Source organism: Eubalaena glacialis, chromosome 15 (genome assembly GCF_028564815.1).
Source record: "Eubalaena glacialis isolate mEubGla1 chromosome 15, mEubGla1.1.hap2.+ XY, whole genome shotgun sequence".
In the NCBI taxonomy this organism is placed as follows: domain Eukaryota; kingdom Metazoa; phylum Chordata; class Mammalia; order Artiodactyla; family Balaenidae; genus Eubalaena; species Eubalaena glacialis.
In genome coordinates this window covers 65,527,367-65,550,154 of record NC_083730.1, presented here as the reverse complement: position 1 = coordinate 65,550,154, position 22,788 = coordinate 65,527,367, and the positions used below count along the sequence as shown (strand labels likewise).

General features: G+C 46.6%; 1 protein-coding gene across 1 annotated transcript in view; it reads right to left on the bottom strand.

The window, feature by feature from the left end:
- The window catches only part of LDLRAD4 (low density lipoprotein receptor class A domain containing 4), a 297,449-nt gene that overhangs the window by 99,489 nt on the left and 175,172 nt on the right, over positions 1-22,788 (bottom strand). Inside the window, 1 exon segment of the mRNA XM_061170466.1 lies at positions 11,085-11,225. Within this exon segment, the coding sequence (XP_061026449.1) occupies positions 11,085-11,225 (141 nt within the window).

Sequence of the window (22,788 nt, the reverse complement as noted above, 5' to 3'; positions counted from 1 at the left end):
TTCTCTGCCTTTGTTTATTTGAAAAGGCAGAGTTGCCTTCCAAGACCTTACAAGATTTTAATTGACAGAAAACCGTCTTGGAGAAACAGAGGCACAAACCAAAGGGGTGGGCGGGGAGGGGCCCTTCTGGCATGAAGGAGGAGGGTGAGCCTGCCCCTCTGTGGGCTGCGGGGAAGCTGCTGCACCCTGACCTTGTTAAAATGCCATCCTGGGTCATTTACACACAAGCCAGTAACTGTTTTGCCATGGATTCTTTTTTTAAGTTGAAAAAGGGGTGGGCAGCCCTGTCAAAAGAACACACACCGCTGTGCAGAACAGCTTGGTTCAAGGCGAGCGGCCTCTATCTACTACTGGCCTTGACCAAGGCAGGAGCCACCCCACCAACATCCCTGCCCTGGGGCAACACAACGCACTGGGATACCATCCCACCCTCCCTGTGGAGGCCACATCAGAGTGTGATCCACTGAGGGCATCTGGAGGGGCCACAGAGCTCACAAGACCCGGCGAGGCATCAGGGGTACAGGGCTAACAGCCCACGTCTGGCCAAGGTGGGGCTCTGTGCTCACAGCAGATGAAGGGGAGTAAGCAGTGGCAGAAATGGAGGCACCCTGTTCACTGGATCTCACCAGCTCCCGTGTTCACATTTCCACCCTCCTGATCAGAAAGGAAAACGGAAAGGGGAACTGACTTCCTGCAGGTCACATATATATAGGACACAGCCGGGCGGAACTGAAGAAGGGATTAATTACTCCATCAATTTGTAGAGGAAACCTGAAGGAACTCAACAAAACCAATGATCCCTGATACAGTAGGGATCCTGGGTTAATATTTTGGAAGCTACTTGAAAATCCAGGATGAAACAAAGATTACCATCGTCTATATATCAATTAAAAACTGCCATATAAACAATTGCTCTTGGAACCCTCACTTCTATGGGCCTTCGTAATAATACACTGTTTGATCTCCACCCTACAAACCTTTAAAAACTGATGCGTAACTCCTTATCCTACTAAAAAAATATCATGAAAAAACAAAAAACAAACACCTAGAAGCAAAAACAAGCAAACAAAAACCACAGCCTGAATTTAGTTCCTCGCTTCAACATGTTCTAGCTGGGTGACCCTGAATAAATTACTTAACCTCTCTGAGCACTGTTCCCTAGGCAACCATTCTAGATTTCTAGGTTTTGAGATAAATGACATGATGCATGTAAACAGCCGGCACTCAGCAAATGGCAGCTCTCTGCCCACCTCATCCCCATCCTAAGAAGCCACAGGCCTTCAGATAAACTCCTTACACCGCTAATCATCAGAGAAGCACAGCCATGTTGCTGCTTTGCCTTTGGTAAGTGGTGATGAGATGAGTGGGAAGCAGCAGTGGGTGAAGCCCCGGCTGGTGCGTCCTGGCGCCTGGCTGTCAACATTTAAGATGGGGAGGGAGTGGAGGGCTGGCCCAGCACAGCGCCCTCCGCAGCAGCATTCGGGCTACTCTTCCATGGGGCCTTTGCTGAGAAACACGAACTACTTCGAAAAACAAGATTGAGGGCAACAGCAAGAGTTTAATGTGGACTGTCTGTCAGAAAGTAGTACTGTGTCAACGTTACATTTTCTGGGCTTTGGTAACTATACTATGGTTATGGAAGAGAATGTCTTTTTCTTAGGAAATACACATTTAAGTATTTTCGGGTGAAGAGACATGGTGCCTGCAACTTACTACGTGCAAGACATTATTCTAACTGCTTTACCTAAACTATTTTACTAAATCCTTAGAACAATCCTTTGAGGGAGATACCAACACTATTATTGTCTTCGTTTCACAAAGGAGAAAAATCAAGGTATAAGTAGGTTAAGCAACTTCCCTAAAGCCACAATCAGTGAGTGGGGACTGCGGACTGTAACTCAGGGCCTCATCTTGGACTTTCTAGTTGGAACAAACTGCAGGCCCGGTACCGTTTGCAGAGTTGTTTACAGCACAGCCAGCAGCAGTACAAAGCCGGTCCCGGGGACACACTGGCAGGAAGCGGGACCTGCGCTGGTAGACTGACCAGGTCACTGACGCGACAGGCAGCACACCCACACGTGCCAGCACACGCGCACCTAATCTAGTCAAGTCTCCTCTGGGCCCTGCACAAACCAGCCCTTCCTGTGCCCCAGGAGGGCTTGTCTCCTAGGGGCTCTGCACTGGGAAACCGAGACCCCAGTAGAGCACAGGGCATCCTGCCACACTGCTGGCCACAGAATGAACCCCAACTAGAGTAGGGACATACTCCAGTGAGTCTGGGTGTTGGCGGTAACCAATATACACCGTAATGACAGACAATTTGGGGAACAGACCTTACGTCCCCTCTCTCTGTGTCCTATCACGCAGGCTGCCAGGGCTGAATAAGTATTCTCACCCTCCAGGTCTACTGGCAGGGCACTAGGCCATGCAAAACACAAGTTTTTTTTCATCCTCTGGTGCGACTTGAGTTTTCAAAAATAATTACATTCAATAATCTGCAAAAATACTGACTCACTATGCTGTACACCTGAAACTAACACAATATTGTAAACCAACTATACTTGCATAAAAAAATTTTCTTTAATTTTTAAAAAGCTTATCAAGTAGGAACAGAGCCCTATAGCTAATATAGAAATTAAATTTGCAGTTGAAAGCATTTGTACAAAGACAACCCTAAGCCCAGATGGCTTCAATGGTGTATCTTATAAAATATTTGAAGAAGAAATAATAGCAATTCTACATAATCTCTAAACTATTGATGCATATAACACAGAGGAAAATCAAAATAATTATGCTGGATGAAAGAAGCCAAACAGAAGAGTGCACACATTATGATTCCAGTTATATAAACTCTAGAAAATACAAGCCAATCTATAGAGACACCAATCCATCAGTGGTCGCCTGGGGTGCAGACAGGAAGGTAAGACAGGAAGGGACCACAGGGGAGTGACAAACATGTTGGGCAGATGGACACACCATGGTTAATTTGTGATGGTTTCATGGGTATATTCCTATGTAAAACTTACCAAACTGTAATTGCTAAATATGTGCACTTTCCTGTGTGTCAATTATACCACAAAAGCGTTTAAAGATAGATATATAGCCAACTGAAAAAACATAAAGTAAAAAAAATCACATTCATCCATTCACTCAGCACATATTTATAGGGCCACTCACTGTATACTGTATACGCCACACACTGTATACTATATATGCCATGCAATGTATACTATATATGCCACGCACTATGGGAGGCACTAAGGCTACAGCTGAAACCCTTGTAGTCACTGTTCAACTAAGGGCCATGCTGACAGCTTGCTGGGAAGTAGCAGAGGAAGGAAAAATGTCAATTCAATTCAACAGATCCTTTTCAAGTGCCGACATGTACAGTCCGTGCTACGTGAGAAGTGTCAGGGCTTCCAAAGATGTGAGCATAGCTCCTGTCTTCAAAGAGCTTAACACCTGAAATCATTCTTGTCCACATGTGATGATGAAGCAGAACAGTCAACACCTTAAGAGGGACACAAGATGTTGTAGGGTTCCAAGCAGGAGAAATTATTTCTGGCAAGGGATAGGGGATCAGGAAAGTGACCAACCTGATGTAACTGGCAAAACACTAAGACAGAAAATATCAAAAGAACTGCCTAGTCTGGGGGTGGAGGAAGAAATAACTGGTTCAGCTTTGAATGCTCAGGAGTTGGAGGTTTGGGAGAAGCCTTACGAACAGAGTTGGAAACTTGTCTCAGCTGAAGATAAGAATACGGGCGTGGCTTTGATGCCAAGTGGTGTCTAGAATTCCACAGACAAGGGCAAGGACCAGGCTGGAACCTGGCAGACAGAGGAGCCGCCACAGAGAAGGAGCAGCTGGAGGTGTCCAGGGAGACCTGGACCCTAAGGGAACGGAGAATCTCAAAGAGGGGATGGTCAACCTTACCGACTATGGAGAAAAGGCCAGAAAGAGAAGAAATGGGAAAAAAAAAAAAAAAATCCATGGGATATGGCCGTGAACAAGCAACCCAGCAAAAGCAGCCAGGGGAGAGCAGTGGTGAGTAAGAAGGGGCTGGAGAGGGCGGGTGGGGGCGAGCTGAGCTGCGCCGGGAGGGAAAGGGACAGGGCAGGCCCAGCCAGGGCAAGCGCAGGGGAGGGCAGGGGAGGGCTCCACCCCGGAACAGCAGGACCTGAGGGCTGCTGGGGGCCCTCCCTAACAGAGGCCATGCTGCCCTTGGGTCTGTGAGGCCGATGCAGCAGCGGGCAGTGGGCTCAGAGGCACAGGGCGGTCAGAAGGCACTTGGGGAAGTCAGAGGGAGGAAGGTGAAGGTGAGGGGCCTGGAGGAGAAGGAAGGATCAGCCAGGGGAGGTGACAGAGCAGCTGGTGAGACCCCTGGTGCTGGGGGACAGGACCCTGCACTCCTGGAGTCTCACTTCCTTGAAGTTAAACAGGCCACTGAGAATCACAGAATCCTAGATAAAACTGTAACAGGGAGGAGCCAATCCTGACCCCATCTTGGATCTGTTTCCTTTACTTTAACCTTTGCTGCCCGCTGCTTTTGATCACTAAAAGGATACTGTCTAGCAGACCTACTAGAGAATGGACTTGAGGACATGGGGAGGGGGAAGGGTAAGCTGGGACAAAGTGAGAGAGTGGCATGGACATATATACACTACCAAATGTAAAATAGATAGCTAGTGGGAAGCAGCCGCATAGCACAGGGAGATCAGCTTGGTGCTTTGTGACGACCTAGAGGGGTGGGATAAGGAGGGTGAGAGGGAGGGAGGTACAAGAGGGAAGAGATATGGGGGGATATATGTATATGTATAGCTGATTCACTTTGTTATAAAGCAGAAACTAACACACCATTGTAAAGCAATTATACTCCAATAAAGATGTTTAAAAACAAAAAAAGGATACTGTCTATACACAGTGGCCTGACTCAGGGAACCCTGCCCCTCTGCCTGAATGTTAAACCAAAGTGCCTTTGTTCAGGGAAGCATTCGGACCCTGTCCACCTGTGGATGGCTGCAAGAAAGAAGAAATTAACACATCCCCTCCCCAAGGCTGGCCATTCCAGGGGATATGTGCAAAACTTATGGCCTTTTTACTTTACTTCCTCATCTCCTCCCCCTCTCTGTTCTATGAAAGAAACTGGCATCCAAACCCCAATAAGATGGTTTTTCGGACACACTAGTCTGTCATCTTCTCTGTCTGCCAGCGGTCCGAATAAAGTTGTATTCCTTGACTCAACACCTCATCTCCCAATTTACTGGCCTGTCATGCGGTGAGCAGAGCGAGCTTGGACTCGGTGACAAAACCTGGGAGCTGGTCACACCCAAGTGCAGTAGAGGTTGTTCCTAAAAAGGTTCCGTATACACAACTAGACATTTTAATTCATCCGTTCAGAATGACACTGATCACCTCTGAAGTGCTAGAGGGAACCTTCTCATTATTAAGAAAACTGATGCAATATGAGATCTACTTCCTGGTAATCACATAGTAAATGGGAGTTTCTCTTTACAGAAGTATAAATGGAGTAAATGGAGAAAACTAGTAAAACTAGTAAATGGAGAAAAAAGGGCAGAATTAGGTCATGACTGCTTTGCAACCCCCCAATGACTGATGATAATCACATAACAGGACGAGCCCCCTGATGTGGACAGCAGGACCTCAGAGTGGCTTCATTCACACCTGAGCCTCCCCAAACTTGGAGACCTGACCACTGACAGACAGGAAGCCTGAGGGGCAGTGAGCACACGTCCCGGGGAAGCGGGGCACAATCTGGAGCGTGAGACACTGCCACCAGACAGTCCAGACCTTCCACCCAGATCACGGCGCGGGGGGGGGGGGGGGGGGAGTACGTGGCGCAGACAGGAAACACTCCTCAGGGGACGGCACAGCATCCTGGAACAACGCTTAGGGCCCCTTTGGATCCTGATTCAAACAAACTGTAAACAGAACAAAACAATTTATAAGACAGCTGGAGGAATATGAATGTTATTAGAGAATTATCGTTAATGAAATAAACAGAAAAAATAAAGGTCCGGTCTCTGTGAAGCCTGGTTGTGAATAGGGTTCTACATGGTTACGAACATGGTCCCGAATACACAGTGCTGATGTTCAGTGACTCGCTGTGCGGATGTCTCTGTACACTGTACGCGACTCAAGATGTCACGCTGACACCTTGAACTCACACAGTGCTGTGTGTCGACTCTATCTCGACAAAGCTGAGTGAGTGGATGAAGGAATAAAGTCCTGGGGAGGTGGGGAGCAGACAGCCAGACATGGGCACAGGGGAGCACAGCTCGGTGACAAGGAGAGTGCCAGTCCCTTTGGAAAAAACTGACGAAGGTGGGAAGAGCTGGAGAGCTGGTTTGGGAAGAAAGACACTCAGCTCAGATTTTAATGTGCTGAATTTATCTTATTTGGTTGTTATTACCCTAAACAGCCCTGGGCAAAAAAACAGTTTCCTTCTGAAAAGTCCTGAAGTTAAAATCCTGGCTGAATGGGGGAACTTTATTAGCATCAGCTCATCTGACTTTGAGATTCAGGTTTACTAGGCCACCAACGAAGAAAGAAGCAAAGAGCCACCAGTAACGGTGAGAGTGCCACCCTCTCCTCCCCCCCCCCCCCATATCGGACGCCCTCATTCACTGGAGGTGAAGCTGTCACAGGGACCCCCTCTGTGCTCCCCAGCTCCAGGGCATGACTCCTGAGCAGTGACTGAGGAAGGCTTGCTCTTGCCAACGCCTTCAAAGCACATGGTTCCTCCAAGGCTGCTCAATGCCTGTTTCTCAGAAGCCAGAGAAACTGCTCCCGCCACCAAGATGTGGCACAGGGGCTTCAAAGGGTAGTGGGTTTGTGGAGCCAAAGCCCAGGGCGCAGGGCCAGCAACACAGGCGACAGGCAGGCTGTGCAGCTGGGGACCCGAGGTCCGTCCCTTCAGTGACAAGGGCGGGAGGTGTGGCATGACCGGCTCGCTCTCTGCCTCCAGCCACCCGCCAAGGCCTCGCTCACCCACACTCCACCGTCCTTGGCCCTGACACCCAGCACGCCTCCTCTGCGAAGCCACCGTGACCACGTCCCAGTGGAATGGTTCTCTGTGGACTCCTGGACCACGAATTGCTGGGACCGCTCGGCTTGGTAGCCTGTGTCATGTTGAGTCGTCTTTGTACGAGTGTCTTTCGGTTCCCCAAGCTGACTGTCAAGCACCTTGATAACAGGATCTGTTGTCCTGCATTCCCCAGAATGCTTGGTACAATGACCAAAGAAGGCACTTACAAACTGTATCTGTAAATATAATAATTTGCGTAATTTTATTTGTACAAATAATAATTTTTTCGCATAATTTGTATTTTTAGTGCTCAGAAGTACAATTTTTTTTTTTTTTTTGGGCTGCATTGGGTCTTTGTTGCTGCGCACGGGCTTTCTCTAGTTGCTGCGAGCGGGGGGCTACTCTTCGTTGCGGTGCACGGGCTTCTCACTGCGGTGGCTTCTCTTGTTGCGGAGCACGGGCTCTGGGTGCGCGGGCTTCAGTAGTTGTGGCACACGGGCTCTAGAGCACAGGCTCAGCAGTTGTGGTGCACGGGCTTAGTTGCTCCGCGGCATGTGGGATCTTCCTGGACCAGGGCTCAAACCCGTGTCCCCTGCATTGGCAGGTGGATTCTTAACCACTGCGCCACCAGGGAAGTCCCTCAGAAGTACAATGTTTTGATGGAGAAAGACAAAAGACATGGGAAAAAGCTGGCCACAGCGTTTCCCTCTTCTGTAAAAAGATGAACCAGCAAGACGCTTTCCTCGTGAAACACTCAGCACAGCCCCGTCCCCACATCTGTGCAGGGCCTCGCCTCAGGCCACGGATCAGCAAGGCAGAGAAGCAGTGAGACCACTCAGGAAGGAAAAGTTTCTTACAGCTACTATAAGGGCTTCTATTATCATTAGCACTGCTGCCTTCACAAATGACAGTGACATTTTCTTTCTAACCTTAATTCATTCTAAATTTTAGCAAATATGAAATGAGAGAGAGGAGCAAGACACCTGAGCCAGGGCGCATGCCCACAGCCAACAACACAGGCAGAAAACTGATTCCACCCTGCTTGAACCTAAGTGCGATCAAAAAGCAGAACACTGAGTGTTTCCCTTACTTGGGTACAAAGCAGATCAAGTAAATGACTCTTGTTCTTAGACAGGAATAAGGAGAAAGCACTCTTTGTTTTCTTAGAATGCATCCGTCTATAGACAAGAAGTCCTGTAATATTCCAAGTTCCCAAGGCAGGGAGTAAGTGGCGCCCCCAACAGAGGTACGCCTGCTGCAGCCGCAGGCTGGTGGGCCCTGCAGACCCCCTCCCAAGTGGAGAGCATCCAAGCCCTGCTGGGCAGCTGAGGGGGAGTAGAACAGCCTTTGCTCTGTGCTCTTGCCTGACAGACCAAGGGGAGGAGAGTGCAGTGATTCGGTACCCGATCACCCTCCAGCAGCACAGAGGACAGAGCAGCCACAGCAAACCCCTATGTGATGAGTGGCCCCTGAGCCAGCAGGGGAGCGAGGACTGTGGGCCAGGCCCAGCAAGCCCCCTTCAGCTGGCGGCTCCCCAGCAGGCCTTCTGCAGGGGCAGAGGAGGTGGGAAATGCCCAGAACCTCTGAGGATAAACTCGCCTGTGGATGCCTGGAACCCACGCTCCACCTGAAGAAGGCTCTGCCGTGCAGACAGACGGCAGCAGTCACGGAGGTCCCCTCCCCAAGACGTCCCACACAGCAAGCAGGGACGAAGACAGCAATGAGATGATGATGCAGACCGCACTCTTCATGTGTGTTATTTCATGTAAATCCTCATAGCAACCTTATATGGCAGAAATTATTCTCATTTTGCAGACAGAGAAACTAAGCCTTAAAGGGGTTTAGTTGCTTCCTTAAGCTAGAACTAGAACCCAGGTTAACCTGAAGCCACAGCCCTCATCCTGCCCTTTGTCATTGTGTCTCCTGACTTTCCAATCTTCTTAAAAGACAGCACATTGTAAACAGCCTCCCATTTTGGCTACAAGGGCACAAGCCTAGTTACATCTGAACACTAGGGACCAACAGTTTGCCAACAGGATCTTAAGATTCCTCTGTTAGGATACAAACTACTATATATAAAATAGATAAACAACAAGGTCCTACTGTACAGCACAGGGAACTATATTCAATATCCTGTGAGAAACCATAATGGAAAAGAATATATATATGTACAACTGAATCACTTTACTGTACAGCAGAAATCAACACAACATTGTAAATCAACTATACAAACTCTCGGAGCTCCCTGGGCAACGCTGAGCCATTTACAGATGTAACTGCTTCACCTGGCTTCTAAGCAAAATTAAAGTGTTCACATTTTTAAAAATGAATGGAAAAGATATCTGGAAATCCGCTTTATAAACCAGGAAATACTGATGAGAAAGGGGGAGAGGCTGGGAGGAAGGGACACCGCAGGACTGCGGCAGTGGCAGAACCTACGTGAAGGGGAAACACCTCCGGGAAGTGCCCCTGGGCAGAGGCCAGAGGTGCGTCCTGCCTGCTTTTCACAGGAGCTCCGACCAGGCGAGACCCCGCGCAGGGTCCTGATGTCCTACCCACCATCTGTCGTGTAAGTGTGTACGTTACTCAAGTCTAGAGAACACAAGTGAGATGTTGCCTCCACGCTGCTCTTCTCCTTCTAAGACCCCAGCTTGAGGCTGACTGGCCTGTATCAAGTGCTCGGTACCAGCCAGACTCTAAGTGCTTCCCGTGGACCATCCCGCTTAATCCTCACGACCCCCACGCAGACAAGGCTCAGAGCTGCTGGACGGGGCTACGGCAGGCATGGCTCACTGAGGAGTCCCTTCCTCCCCTGGGTCTAGGCAGGCGTACTGAGCAAATTACAGTGTTGACGGCCACAAAGGCTACTGCAGAAAACATCACCGGAGGAAGCACATGGACTAAACACCAAGAAAGCACACAGCTCACCTTAAACTGTCTTCTCAAAGTATCGAGATGGGACTCTAAGAACGCTCAATATAAGAAAGTGCAAACTGACACAACAGAAATGACAGCACAATTAGACTCCCGATTTAGCAGGAGTAAGTAGCAGGCTTAAAACTCACAGCTTTCCCCCAACATAAAAACACAGTGGGAATAGAGAAAACTGCTTCTCTTTTAAAATCCCCTCCCATTTCACATTATAGGATCAGTATTATGTAGTCTGATCTCTAGAACAAAAATTTTAGAATCTGTAAATAAAAACAAATATAACTTCTCACAATAATGTCAGTAAAAGTGGGGAGAGAAGCCACATGTTTCCTGAGATGATCTCAGTGGGAAGACCCCTGACGAGGGTCAGTGCTGTAAAACATCCGTGACCTCAACCCGCTTCCCTCAGCCCAGGAAACACAGGAGGCAACAAGCCCCTTCCCTACGAGAAGTTTTCCCTAAAAGAAGTTCGGCAGTGTTTCCAAGCCGCCTTCTTGCTCCTTCCTCTTCATAAAAGCCATGAGATCAAAAATGAATGAACTTTGTACTCGGATTTCACCTTCTTCCAGTTCAAGAAATGCTCACAGCCTCAGTCTGGGGATTCACACAGGGAAACATCTCACTCAGGTTGCTTTCCATCCAATATCAAATAGAAAAACACATCATCGCAACCTTTTTTAAAAGTCCCATATAAACTTTTTCTATTTTCTTATTTTAATTACATGTTTAATTGTGGACCCTCTATGTACCTTTCTTTGCTTATTTAAAATTATTTTAAAATTATTGTTTGAAATTACTCTAAAAAATTCTACAAAATCAGTATGAAGAATACTAAGTCAATATATTATTTCTTGGGATCAGTCAGTGCTTCTAAGATAAGCAGTAGAAAGCCTCTCCCAAAACACAGGCCGCTCAAAGTGGAAGGAACTTCTGACTCTCAGACACACCATATTTCTATCCTAAAAGAAAACATTCCCTTTGTGAAAACGCAAACCTCTTCTCTTAACCAAAAAACAACATCCTTCCCGCTTCCCCAGGTCGCTGCCTCCTAACCATCCCCAAACACAACCCAACTGAATGATACCAAGGTGAGCGGGAGGGACTTACAGCTGAAGATGCCCGGAGGTGGATGTTCAGTCACCAGGAGACAGTTTTCTTCATCACTGTTGTCCCCACAGTCGTTCTGTTGGTTACAGACCAGTGAACCAAGATACAAGCATTGCCCGCTGGTGCAGGTGAATTTGCACTCTGAAAAAGCACAATATAAAGCATGCAGTTGTCAATGCCAGCCTGATGCTCTTCAGCTGCTACTTCTCCTTTCCTATCTGTGTGCCGTGATGGTCTGGGCACTCAGTCTACCTGGAGAGCCCAGGGAACAGAACGCAGACAGGGACTCTTTCGGTAAGAGCTCAGGGGCACTCGGGGCCTGCCATACCTCACTCATCCCACGCCTCTGACCCACAAAATAGTAACATGATGTGCCCAGCAAGTCATGACTATGGGACTCTTCCTTTGCTTGAAAAAATCCTTGGCGGTTTTCCCCGCCACCAAGGATGAGGGAGCTAGTGCAGCAGCAGCCCGGGCGGCAGCAGGACTCAGGAGCTCAGGCTGGACAAAAGAAGTCTCATACATTTTATTTCCAACTTGTCACTGGATGTTGTGAGGCTCTGGGCAAAACATTAAACCTCACTGGTGTTCGTTCATCTCATGCCTAAGAAGAACCAGGTTTATTACCAGGCGGGGCAGCATTGACTTTATAACATAAAACATGGGAACACAACGTGTGCCCTCTGCTGAGAAGCATCCGTACCAAGGGCCCCGTAAGTGACTTAAAGAACAGGATGGAGCCCAACCCAATGCCTGTAGGCTTCACTGAGCATGGGATGTCTGCAACCTGTGCAAATCAGTATTTGAAAATGGAATTTACTTGTATAAGACAAAATAAATTTGCAAACTTAACACATTACTATAAATTTAAGCAATTAAGGATAAAGGAAATTACACAATTACATACACATGGGCGCATAAACGTCTATGTATATCTTACATCGACTATCACCCTAATTCTGACCGAGTGCTTTTCCCTAGGAGCATCCACAGAAGCTGGTGGGATTCACACAGGACATCCCACTCAGTGAGCAGCCAGTAGAAAAAACCTCACAGAAAGCGACCAGGACCCCCACTGACACTGACCATCACAGCCTCTTCATTTCTCCTTGGTTTTGTCTGTCTAGAACATGGGTGGCAGGTTCTTTCCACTCTAAAATTCCATTATTCAAATAAATAATAAAAGGCTAGACATCAGCACACAAGACCTCCATCCACTATGCTAACGACACAGAGGGGCTGCAAAGAGAACCCCTTATCTGCAGTAAAGAGACAACTTTAAATCCTCAGTATTTCTGCAACCCAGTATGAAAGTGCCATCACAATTCTCTGTGTTCACATCTTCCTAACAGAGTCTAGAAAGAGACAACAACCAAAGCCTTGACCTAGTTCAGACCCACACGTGAACACCCCCCAAATGTACATCCAGAGCTGGTGACTGGCTGCAACGTCCAGGTGAAAACTCCGTGTGCTGACTGTGAACCAGGCCACATGGCAGGAGCTCTGCTGAAGCCCAACTCTGCTGCCATAAGCGGCACAGACTCAAATCCAGCTGCTTGAAATTACATTGATGAAGTGACTTTTTTTTTTAACTTAATGGAGAAAATGGATGTCAAGGAAAGAATTTATCTTCCTTTCCAAAAGAAATACTGGAGTTTGGATCCCTACCCAACATGAAAAGGACATTAGCCAAAAACAGTACTCCTGATGTTGCTGAAACGGTGACTGGAAAGAAGGGAACACTAACCTAAACTGAATCGAACTCCAAGTAAAAAGTTAAGCACCGCTGCGGTTTGAAAGGATCCCAGGTTAAACTCCCATGTTCAAGTTTGTGTGGAACTTTAAACGAACGCAGAAATGAAACCACATCCATACTTCACTCTGATCTCAGCTTGTTTAAAGGAGACCCTGTCTAGAGTAACAAAATATTTTCAAGGAAATGAATTATGTGATTCAGTTATTCACACAACCAGTATTTTAGCTCCTTCTGTGTTCAGTGCCAGGCCCAGAGACACAGAAACACAGAGATGAAAGAGCAAGCCCTCTTCAAAGGACTACAACACGAATTTTTGTAAATGTGAGCAGCAACAAACACACGTGCTCACTCCTTCCAAGGATCCATTTTCCTTCTTTACGTCCCTCACAGTGAGACCGCTGCCCAGCGAGGAACGGGCCCTTGGTGAGTCACCTGTTTGTTGAATAAACATATGACCTCATCTGAGCCTCTTAAGAACCCTGTGAAATTATTAGGGTAGATACTATTATTCCCATTTTACAGATGAGGAAATTAAGACTCAGATTAAGTGACCTGCCCATAATTAAACTGCGAATAAATGGCAAAATGCAGACATGTGTCCAGATCCTCCACCTCTGGTCTCAGGCTCTCTAATTGCTGCCTCTCAGTTTCCAAATCTGTTTTCATGAATGTGTAAAATTCATTTGTAATGAGGATGACATGTATGCAACAAAGTTCTCAAAACAGTTTATCTTAAGTAGGCTTAACATTACTCAGAATGCATTAAAAAGGCTTGTGCTACTGATGTGCTTAGAAAGCTTTTAGTTCTTAGATAATGGAAATACCAACATCAACCCACTGAATTTCAATTTCATAATATCTAAATCTTCTCAATGGTGAGTCATTAGCTGAATATCAAACTAAAAATCTCTCCATTTCATGGCCACTTGAATCAAAACAACTGAATTGAAATTTTGCACCAACTTCGGCTTCCTGATATATTTAGAAATCTGCTATAATGTTATTAAGTGTTAAAGATTAATGCTAAAGTTGGAATGAAACTGCAGACCAGAGTCAAATGCCTGTCCAAGGTAACCTAACTGTACTGATCGAGGCAGGCTTCCAACTCAGTCCTGACTCACCCTGCAGGACCATCTCTACCATACTTTCTACCCCAAAGCCCAGTGTGTTCAGACATTAGGGGTGGTCCCTAATAATTAGGTTATTGTGATAGTTCAAACAAACTAAGAACCCCAAATGAGAGGCTCTAACCATGGCCGCCTATGGAATCCTTGGGCTGATGTTTCAACACCAGCCTGGACCACTGCGCTCCCTGGCGTGAGGTGTGGCCTGGATAGTGGGGGGTTCCTAGGGATCCTTAGACTGATTCTGATGGGCAGCCAAGAAAAGCCACTGCCTCATGAGAAGCAGAGAACTCATTCATATGAAGCCCTCACTCTAGCTAATAGTATTGTGTAGCTAGTATTGGAATGTTTAGTTGGTATTTGCTAATTTACTTAAAAAAAAAAAAAAACTAATGTCTTAAAATGGGCAGGTATTTTGACGACTCCTGGATATAGGGCCTGGTTGCTATAACTTTCTACTGTCGATGGGATATTTCAGAAACTTTGGGACCACAGGTATGACCCGCAAACTACATTTTGACACACTATAGAGCCAGGAAACATCCTCAATGAAATAAAACAAGTCAGAGAAAGAAGACAGAAGAATTTTTCCAAATGTTTTCTTTTATCTTGTCCATTCTTTGTGGAACTTGTTGAGTATTCCTGCTAAGCAAGAAGTTGAAGGAAATCAAAGACTGTTAACATCAGAAACATTTTGGTTACAAATTCATGGTGATTTCAGATGTATAATATCGGAATAGAATATAGAATCAACAACCAGGAACCAGTTTTTCCTGCAAGAGCTATATATTTAATTTTAAAATTTGTAATATTTAAATAATTCCTCTTCTTTAAAGTCAGGGTTTTTTAGGTAAAGAAAATGGCATCCCCTTTTGCCATAATTCTCTATTTGATTTTTTATTTAAAAAAATCTAGAATCAGCAATAGATTTTAGGATCACTTTATTTGTTTTTAGTAATACAGAATTTTCTCCAAATTTGGAGAATTCTTTAGTTTCTCTACATTCCTACATAAAGCTTCTGATGAATTTCAGTGACTTTGAATTGTCACAGATTCATAAAATTCTAACGCTGAGAAGGCCCTAGAGACACAGTGGACTGCCCTCTCAGGTCACAGATGAGAGAATTCCTGACTCACCCAAAGTCAGGGAACAAACCTCCTGTAATGGAACTTAACACCCACAATTTCTACCGAATTTGGGGAAAAACACTTTTTGTCCTAAATGTCATTCCTATTAGGTACAAACTAATACTAACCATTTGGAGTATACCATGTGAAAAAGGAGAAAGGAAAAGAATGATTACGAGAATTTCCTTTGTTACCTTTGAATTTTATTACCTTTGAAAAAAACAAGCAATTTTAAGAGCCCTGAAAGCAGGAAAGAAATGGAATATCCTAGAGTGGTCTGTGAATTCCAAACTTTTACACACACACAAAAAACTATATTAAAAAAAATGTTTAAGGACCAGTAGCTTAACAATTTGACTATTCTAAAACTAAACTTGGACAGGGGTAAATACTCAATCTTGACTTGCAGGAGAACAAATCTGCATCTCAGAGGCCAAAGTTAATCCACTTGGTAGAGTCAACATTCTATTAGTTAAAAGGCAAAAAAAACAGGTACTTGAAAGTTGCTAAGAGTAAATCTTAAATGTTCTCACCACAAAAAAAGAAATAGTAATTAGGTAGCATGATGCAGGTGTCAGCTAACCACTGTGGTTTTCATTTTGCAATATACACGTGTGTCAAATCACATTGTCCACCTTAAACTTACACAATGTTATGCGTCAATCACATGTCTATAAAGCTGGGGGAAAAGGCAACAAAAAGTTGTTCTCAATTTTTCCTGTGCCCTTTTTAAAGCCTTAGTTTTCACAGATATGACCTCAGTCACAAAGTAATGCATCACAACCGTAGAATCAGCCTCTTTTGTGAACAGGCAAAGCGGTCCATGGCAGCTATTTCTGTGAAAGTTCATACAGCACCATGGGCTCACTCAGCTCACATGTCCGTCACTCACACACCAGAAAACTGGGAATGATTCTGGCTCCAACATTTCTGATGTTAAATCTAGAACTTGCTCTCAGTAATGGGGTCTTCTTAATATACTTACATTGTAGATAACAGAGACTAAACTTAGCTGCTAGGGACCTGTAAGTGAAGGACTAATAAGGTTCTAAAATTAGCACAAATAATTTTACCACGACCAATATAAGTTTATATTTCCTACTATCGCGATGACAATACTTTTACTGATTTATTCATACACTGCCTACTCCCCTGCAAGGCACAATATTATCTACCATAAAAGCAAAGTCCCACAGAAATGAAAACAGTGAGTAAAAGACAAAAACCACGAACCTAGAAATGCAGGGGACGGAGGAAACCTGTGACCGTAGAGAGCTCTAGTGACCAGTCACTAAACCCAGCTCCAAGCAAAGGGGCTGCCGCGGACCGGTGGAGACCAGAGGCCCGGCGGCGAACGCTCGCTGGCCCACAGCAGGAGGCGCTGCAGTCAGTCGGAAACAGACTTTCTCCTGCTTCTCAGACCTGAGAGGATCAGTCACTCTTCTTATTACAGGGCGCTGTACAACAACACGGAGGCCACCTCGACACCAACTTTGTCCAAAAAGGGAAAAGGGCTCCTCAGATTGTTCTTTCCTGTGTGGCCTCCTGTGAGGCTGGAATATTAGACTGGTTTCTATTGAAGAAGCCAGAATGACAGGGTCCAGAAAGTAGCGATTTAGCAAATTATGAAGATAAAGCTTCGAGACTCTTCAGAAATGAAAAGTTAATCCTTAGGGCTATTCATCTCAAATGTCAGCTTTTGACAGCATGTGAAAGGCAGAAGGATGATAAATGCATGTTCTTCTGCAACATTTTTCAACACAAGCAATACATTTTGAGTAACCCGTAAGAGACTCAATATCTCACATAACATCAACACTGATCTCCACGCACACCTGAGGAAAGAGGTCTGAGACACTGTGGGTGCCTCACCTGGCATCACACGGTGACCTGAGCAGCACACCGAAGGCCAAACGTAAAGACTGCACATCACTAACAACGTGCTCCCCTCACTCAAAGACGGTGCTGACTTTGCCGGTCATAAATTTGAAACAAAGGAGAATTTAATTTGAAGGTTTACATTCTATGTAATGAATTAAATTAACAAGCACTTAATAAAAGTTGTCGTATCTTAAGTGGTGCTATTGAAACCATAGTTGTCCTACAGAAAGATGACTGTGACATGATAAAAGGACATTTGCCCATATAGTAAGATTAACAGAGAAGAATCTCCCATCAAAGACAGTAATAAAATTTTTTTTAACTCAATCCATTTTATGATGTAGCTTATCGCTCTCACTATGGTGCTGAAAACATTTTTAATGTGTCTAAAATTCTCTAACAACCATGAGTGAAAAATGTGCCTTTAAAAGTCCAAGGTACTTTGGCTTTAGACTTCCAGTCTTAAAATTATCCTTTAGAGCAGCTTGAAAAAATTACCCAACTTTCAGCAAAGCACGATCAGGTATTTTAAAAGTCAGTAAAAATCCTCTAGGACTTGAATTGGCAAATAGCACTATTTCTTTTCTATGTTTAAAGGCACTGAATGAATGAATTCTTTTCTGCGTTTTTCTGTATATAAAATGCGAAGAGGGGTTCTCAATTAGCTTCTTAGAACAGTACTGGAAGCAGGTAAGAACCACCTTAAAATACTCTGCGGAACAAAAAGGTGTATCAATATATACAATGCACATGGGAAAATACTTTGAAAAGATGCTGAGCAAAATACAAACAATGATACCTCTGGGTACTGGGATCATTAGTAATTTGTAGTTCCTTGTGAGTTTATGTATGATTTTATAATCAGGAAAATAAAAAGCCTATCTTAAGGAGGGAAATCTCTGTGAAAACCAAATATTTGTAGAACTCTAAATCCACCATAATGAAGTACCTAACTCCCCACGACGTCATCCAAACAGAAATCCAGACATACAGCTCCAGCCCCACTATCTCAGTGACATTTCAGCACGAAGCACATGTGGGACACCCCCATGCGCGGAGCAGCAGTAACAGCACACACATCAGCTGGCAGTTCCCGCCTGAGGACCTGCTGGGGGAGCTCTGGGGGCGGGGGGCCAGTCCCGTAGAGCCACAGCCCACGATGTGGAAGTAAGGCTGAGGGCCAGATGTGCGGTCATGGAGCGCCCTGGACACCCTGCTGAGGACCAGGCCCAGTGCTCCATCTACAGGCTTTAAGTAAAGGCCTCTGAACAGGATGTAACCACACAGCCCTGAGCATTTAATGCACACCTGTAAAGACTAACCCTGCACACCCCGCTCACTACAGCTCCATGGAGCAGCAACAAGAGTTCTACGCTGTCCAGTGACATACACGTTTGAGGTGCACGGCCGTGAGGACCACACCCAGCCTGCAGGACCCACCTAGATGGATGCACAGGTGTTTACGGCACAAACCTGGACCCCAAGGGGGAACCACAGGGGTGAAAGGGTGGCATCGATTCTCAGGTACTGCAACCGCTGAGCCTCGGGACTCTTCCCCTCAAGCCACTCTTTCATTCATTCTTTCACTCAAGGGTCCTGCACTGCTCTAGCGAGGAGCATGGCCACAGGTGCCAAGGACAGAATAGACAGTCCATTGTCCTAAGACTCAGGAAACTGGCTTCTCCTCCAGCTCTTAAACTAAATATTGTGTTTATCCTCAGGCAAGAACAATAATCTTAACCTCTAAACTCCTTCCTGGTAAATGTGGTATCTGGATTAAAGCAGTAGTTCTGCATCTTCCCCTGACAGCCCCAGGGACCCCTTGAGGACTCAGGGTCTCCAGCAGGAGGTGGGTTGCAGGGTCAGTGAGGAGTCCCTGCAGGATTGCTAAATCTGTGTGCAGGGTAGCTTTCTGTGAGATTCCACTGGAAAACAGCATCCCCCAGCTAAAAAATCTGAAAGCTACCTACTGCCTTACATTCTAAAAGTCCTTTCAGTTCTTAGAATCCATGATTCAACAGAATTTTAAGAAAGAAATGTTAAAGAATGAAATTCTACTTGAGCCCTTTGGTACTTCTGTTGCCCACTCTTGATTATTCTAATGATTATCCAAATAACAGGTGCTTTTAAAGTTTCTGAGTTCTGGACATTTGGATACACACTGAGTATCAATACCACCTCTAGGGGATCCTTTGCATCAGCTTTACAAACATGCTATAACCTCCCCCACCTTTAAAATAAAAATGCTTTGGGCCCCACTCTCCGTGTCTCCACTCCCAAGGCTCAAGCCTGTAGCTGTGCAGGCCTTGGCCCCATCACTGCGCACCCCCAATCACTGCGTCAAAACTGCTTCTCCAGGCCGCGAATGACCTCCATGTCATTAACTCCAGTGCAGCCATGCAGGCCGCATCTCACTAGACCCGCCTTTGACAGCCGGCCACTCCTACCGCCCGGAACCAAGTGCTTGGTGGGTCCAAGGACACGTTCCCCCCTCACCGATCCCCCTCCCTCCCTGACTTGCTGCCCTCTTTTCTCGGCCATACACCCAGTGGTCTCAAGCCATCCAGCGTCTCCATGCCGACAACCGCATGTCACCATCCCTCCAGTCACCTGTTGGCATCTCCAGGTGGTGTAACACACCTGAACTCACCACAGCCAAGCCCAAAGCACCATCTTCTCGTGCCAGCTGGCTCTGCTCACAACCCCCCATGTCTCGAGAACACATCCTCCCAGCTGCTCAGGGAACAACAGTGCAGTCACCTGTGACTCTTTCCTTTCTCTAATCCAGTAAGAAATTCTGTTAGCTTCACCTTCAAAATATGTCTGGAAACCGGCCCCTTCCCGCCATCTCACTACAGTCACCCTGGTCTAAGGGCCATCACCGCTCACCTGGATGACCCCGACAGTCTCCTGACCAGTCCCCCAGCTGCTCCCCGTATCCTTCCCACCAGAGTCTGGTCCCGAGAGGGCACCCAGGACGACTCTGCTCAAAACTCTCAAATGGCTTCTTCTATTTCACTCAGAGGGAAAACCAGGGTCCCTACAATGAACCCCACACAACCCCCCATCAACAGGCCCCATCCACTCCCTGGCCTCTCCTGTCCCCCTGAGTTGGCCCTGGGCACACGGGCCTCCTCGCTGTCCCTTGAACACACCCGGCTCACTCAGGCTCACTGTTCCTCTGCCTGGAACACTCCCTCCCGAGGAATCTGCTATGCTAACTCCCTCACTTCCATCAGGCCCGCGCTCAGACGTCACATCTCTGTGGGCTTTTCTCTGACCACTCTGTTTAAAGTTGGATCCCCTCCCCAAGACCCCACCCCTACTCCTGGCCCTTCCTATCCTGCTTTCCTGCTGGATTTTTCTCCACAGCTCTCTATTTCCATCTAACATTACATCTAATGACATGCTAACATTTCTTACCTTTTTTTCCCACTAGAGCATGAGGGTGGGTAGGGATTTTTGTCTGCCTGGTTTTACTGATGAATTCCCAGAGTCTGAACAGGGCCTGGTATACAGTAAGCATTCAATAAGTATTCGTTAAATAAATCAATGAGTAGAAGTAAAAGCTTGTCGGGAAGTTCTTCCAGGAACCACAATTTACTACTGCTATCCCTTTGGTGAGAAAAGTTTTCTCTGCACATATATCCTCAATAGAGAGGGTGTGTGTGTGTGTGTGTGTGTACACATATGAAAAATGAGGTAGAAAGAAGACAAAAAGATGAAAATAAAATTCAAATCTATCATTAGCAAATTACACGAGAATTTTTAAAGCAAAGGGTTAGTTAAAATTATTAGCCAAAATAGATCTTTAATTACCTGTGGTCTTCATTGATGGAAACAATCTCTCTCTAGCTGTCAATATCATAAACGTTTAGGCTTTTTCCCATCTGTCCCTTCCCCGTCCTCTGGCCTAATTCCTAAATCACGGAGTTCCCTCTCAGGGCAACCCGTGTGTTCTGGCTGAAGCACTGGCCTGTCCACCCAGGAAGCAGCAGCCCCTTGCACACAGCTGCCAGCACCCTGAGAGAGAGTTGGGCATGGGCACCGACCCCCCCGCGTGTCTTACTTTTAATTGCCACAAACAGGCTCGGGGGCCGGGGAGCAAGGCAGGTGTTTAGGATTCACAGCGTTGCTGACCCTGCGTCGTCCTCAAGGTGATCCCACCTAGCTATTTTTACTATTTGGGTGAAAACCACCTCACCTTCTTGCCTTGAGCCTCTGTGGCTGTCTGCCTGGGGTCCTCCAGCTGCCATCAAATTCGCCCTTTACGAATTTCCCTTCTTGAAAATGTCCACCTTTGGAGAACTCCACAGAATCAGACCTGGCTGCCCAAGTGCTGCATGAACCCCCGTGTTCCCTGCCACCTGAAGCCAACCCAAACAAGGTGTGTGGTGGTATCCTCGTGCTTTCCGATGGACAGCATGGCGCTCTACTGCGAGGAGAACTCCCCTGCCCCGTTTTGTCTTATTTCCCCTACTGGTTCCTTAGAAGCCCTTCTTTGTCCCCTCAGATAAACTTCCTACTTCAGGCCTTATTCAGCCCTCCTGTCCCGCAGAAGAAGCTGATGGCTGCATATTCTTGATGGCGCCCTACCCAGCCAAGTCCCCAAGCTCTCCCACCACACACGGCCCTCAGGGATGTTGGTAGACAGAGCTGTCCCTTCGTCCCCCAAGGGAGACCTTCAAATACTGAAAATAATGGCCTTTGGTTTCCATAACTAATCAAACTCCAGGTCAGGGATCAGTGTGGGTGGGAAGCCATTGCCATACTCCCTGAATGCCACACGTTAGAGGGAAGAGGCTCCCTCTGGCCCTGCACTCCACCCCCCCCTCCCCATGCTCACTGCTTTACTGGAGAAAATGGTCTATGTCTGATGATCTAGTCCAGGTTAGAATCCCACATTCACAAGGACAAGACTTTTGTGCCCTGAACATGCTCATCTGAGGCCTTTCATAAAGAACTTTTCTTTACAGCACCGTGGGCCAATCTAGGATTTCCGGAACCCCTCTGCCCATCTCCCCACTAACCAGAGAGACTGCTTCTGGTAGAAGACGTAGGAGACTTCAGAACAATCTGACTAATAATCAGGACCAGGGTCTTAAACCCACCCTCCCCAATGGAGAGCACGTGCTGGTAACATTCTTACCTTCTGAAATTAACAGCCCACCTGACTTTCTGCTCACCTCTCCCGACGGCACACCAGCAGGGGGCCTGTTCCATGGGTGGTGTGACGACACCCAGGACCCAGAGCTCTGGGCATCCTGCTGCTCTTGGTCATCTGGTCTCAAATCTCCTCCCGCCGACCGCCCTCTTGGATCTGTGTCCCATCCCAGGCTGTCACCACGCTCCACCTTCACCCGGCTTCCCTGCTGGCCCCCTTGTGACAGGACGGGCCTCAAACACCTCTACGCCCAACTCCAGGGACCCACTCACTGCTGCTACGGCTGAGCCCCAATCAGCTGAACTGGTCACCAGAGCAGTTCCCAGTGACCCCTAAGTGTGGAAGCATGACCACCCACCCCTGTGTAGACAACACACGTCTGTCCTCACTCCAGCTTCGACGCTCCCACTGAAGCAAGCCCTTTCCATCCTGTTCTGTCCTTAATGCAGACAGAATAGCTGGTCCAGACTGAAAACTCCTCCCTCGAACACAGTTCCGCTTTCTTATCTCCAGACTCCAACCTGTCATACTGTCCATGTCACTGGAAGGAGCAAACACACTAAGCAGACACGGAGTCAGGGTCTAATTCTATTTTACAGCCAGTAGAGGAGGTCTTCCCAATACTTTTTCTGTAAACATGGTTATAAAACA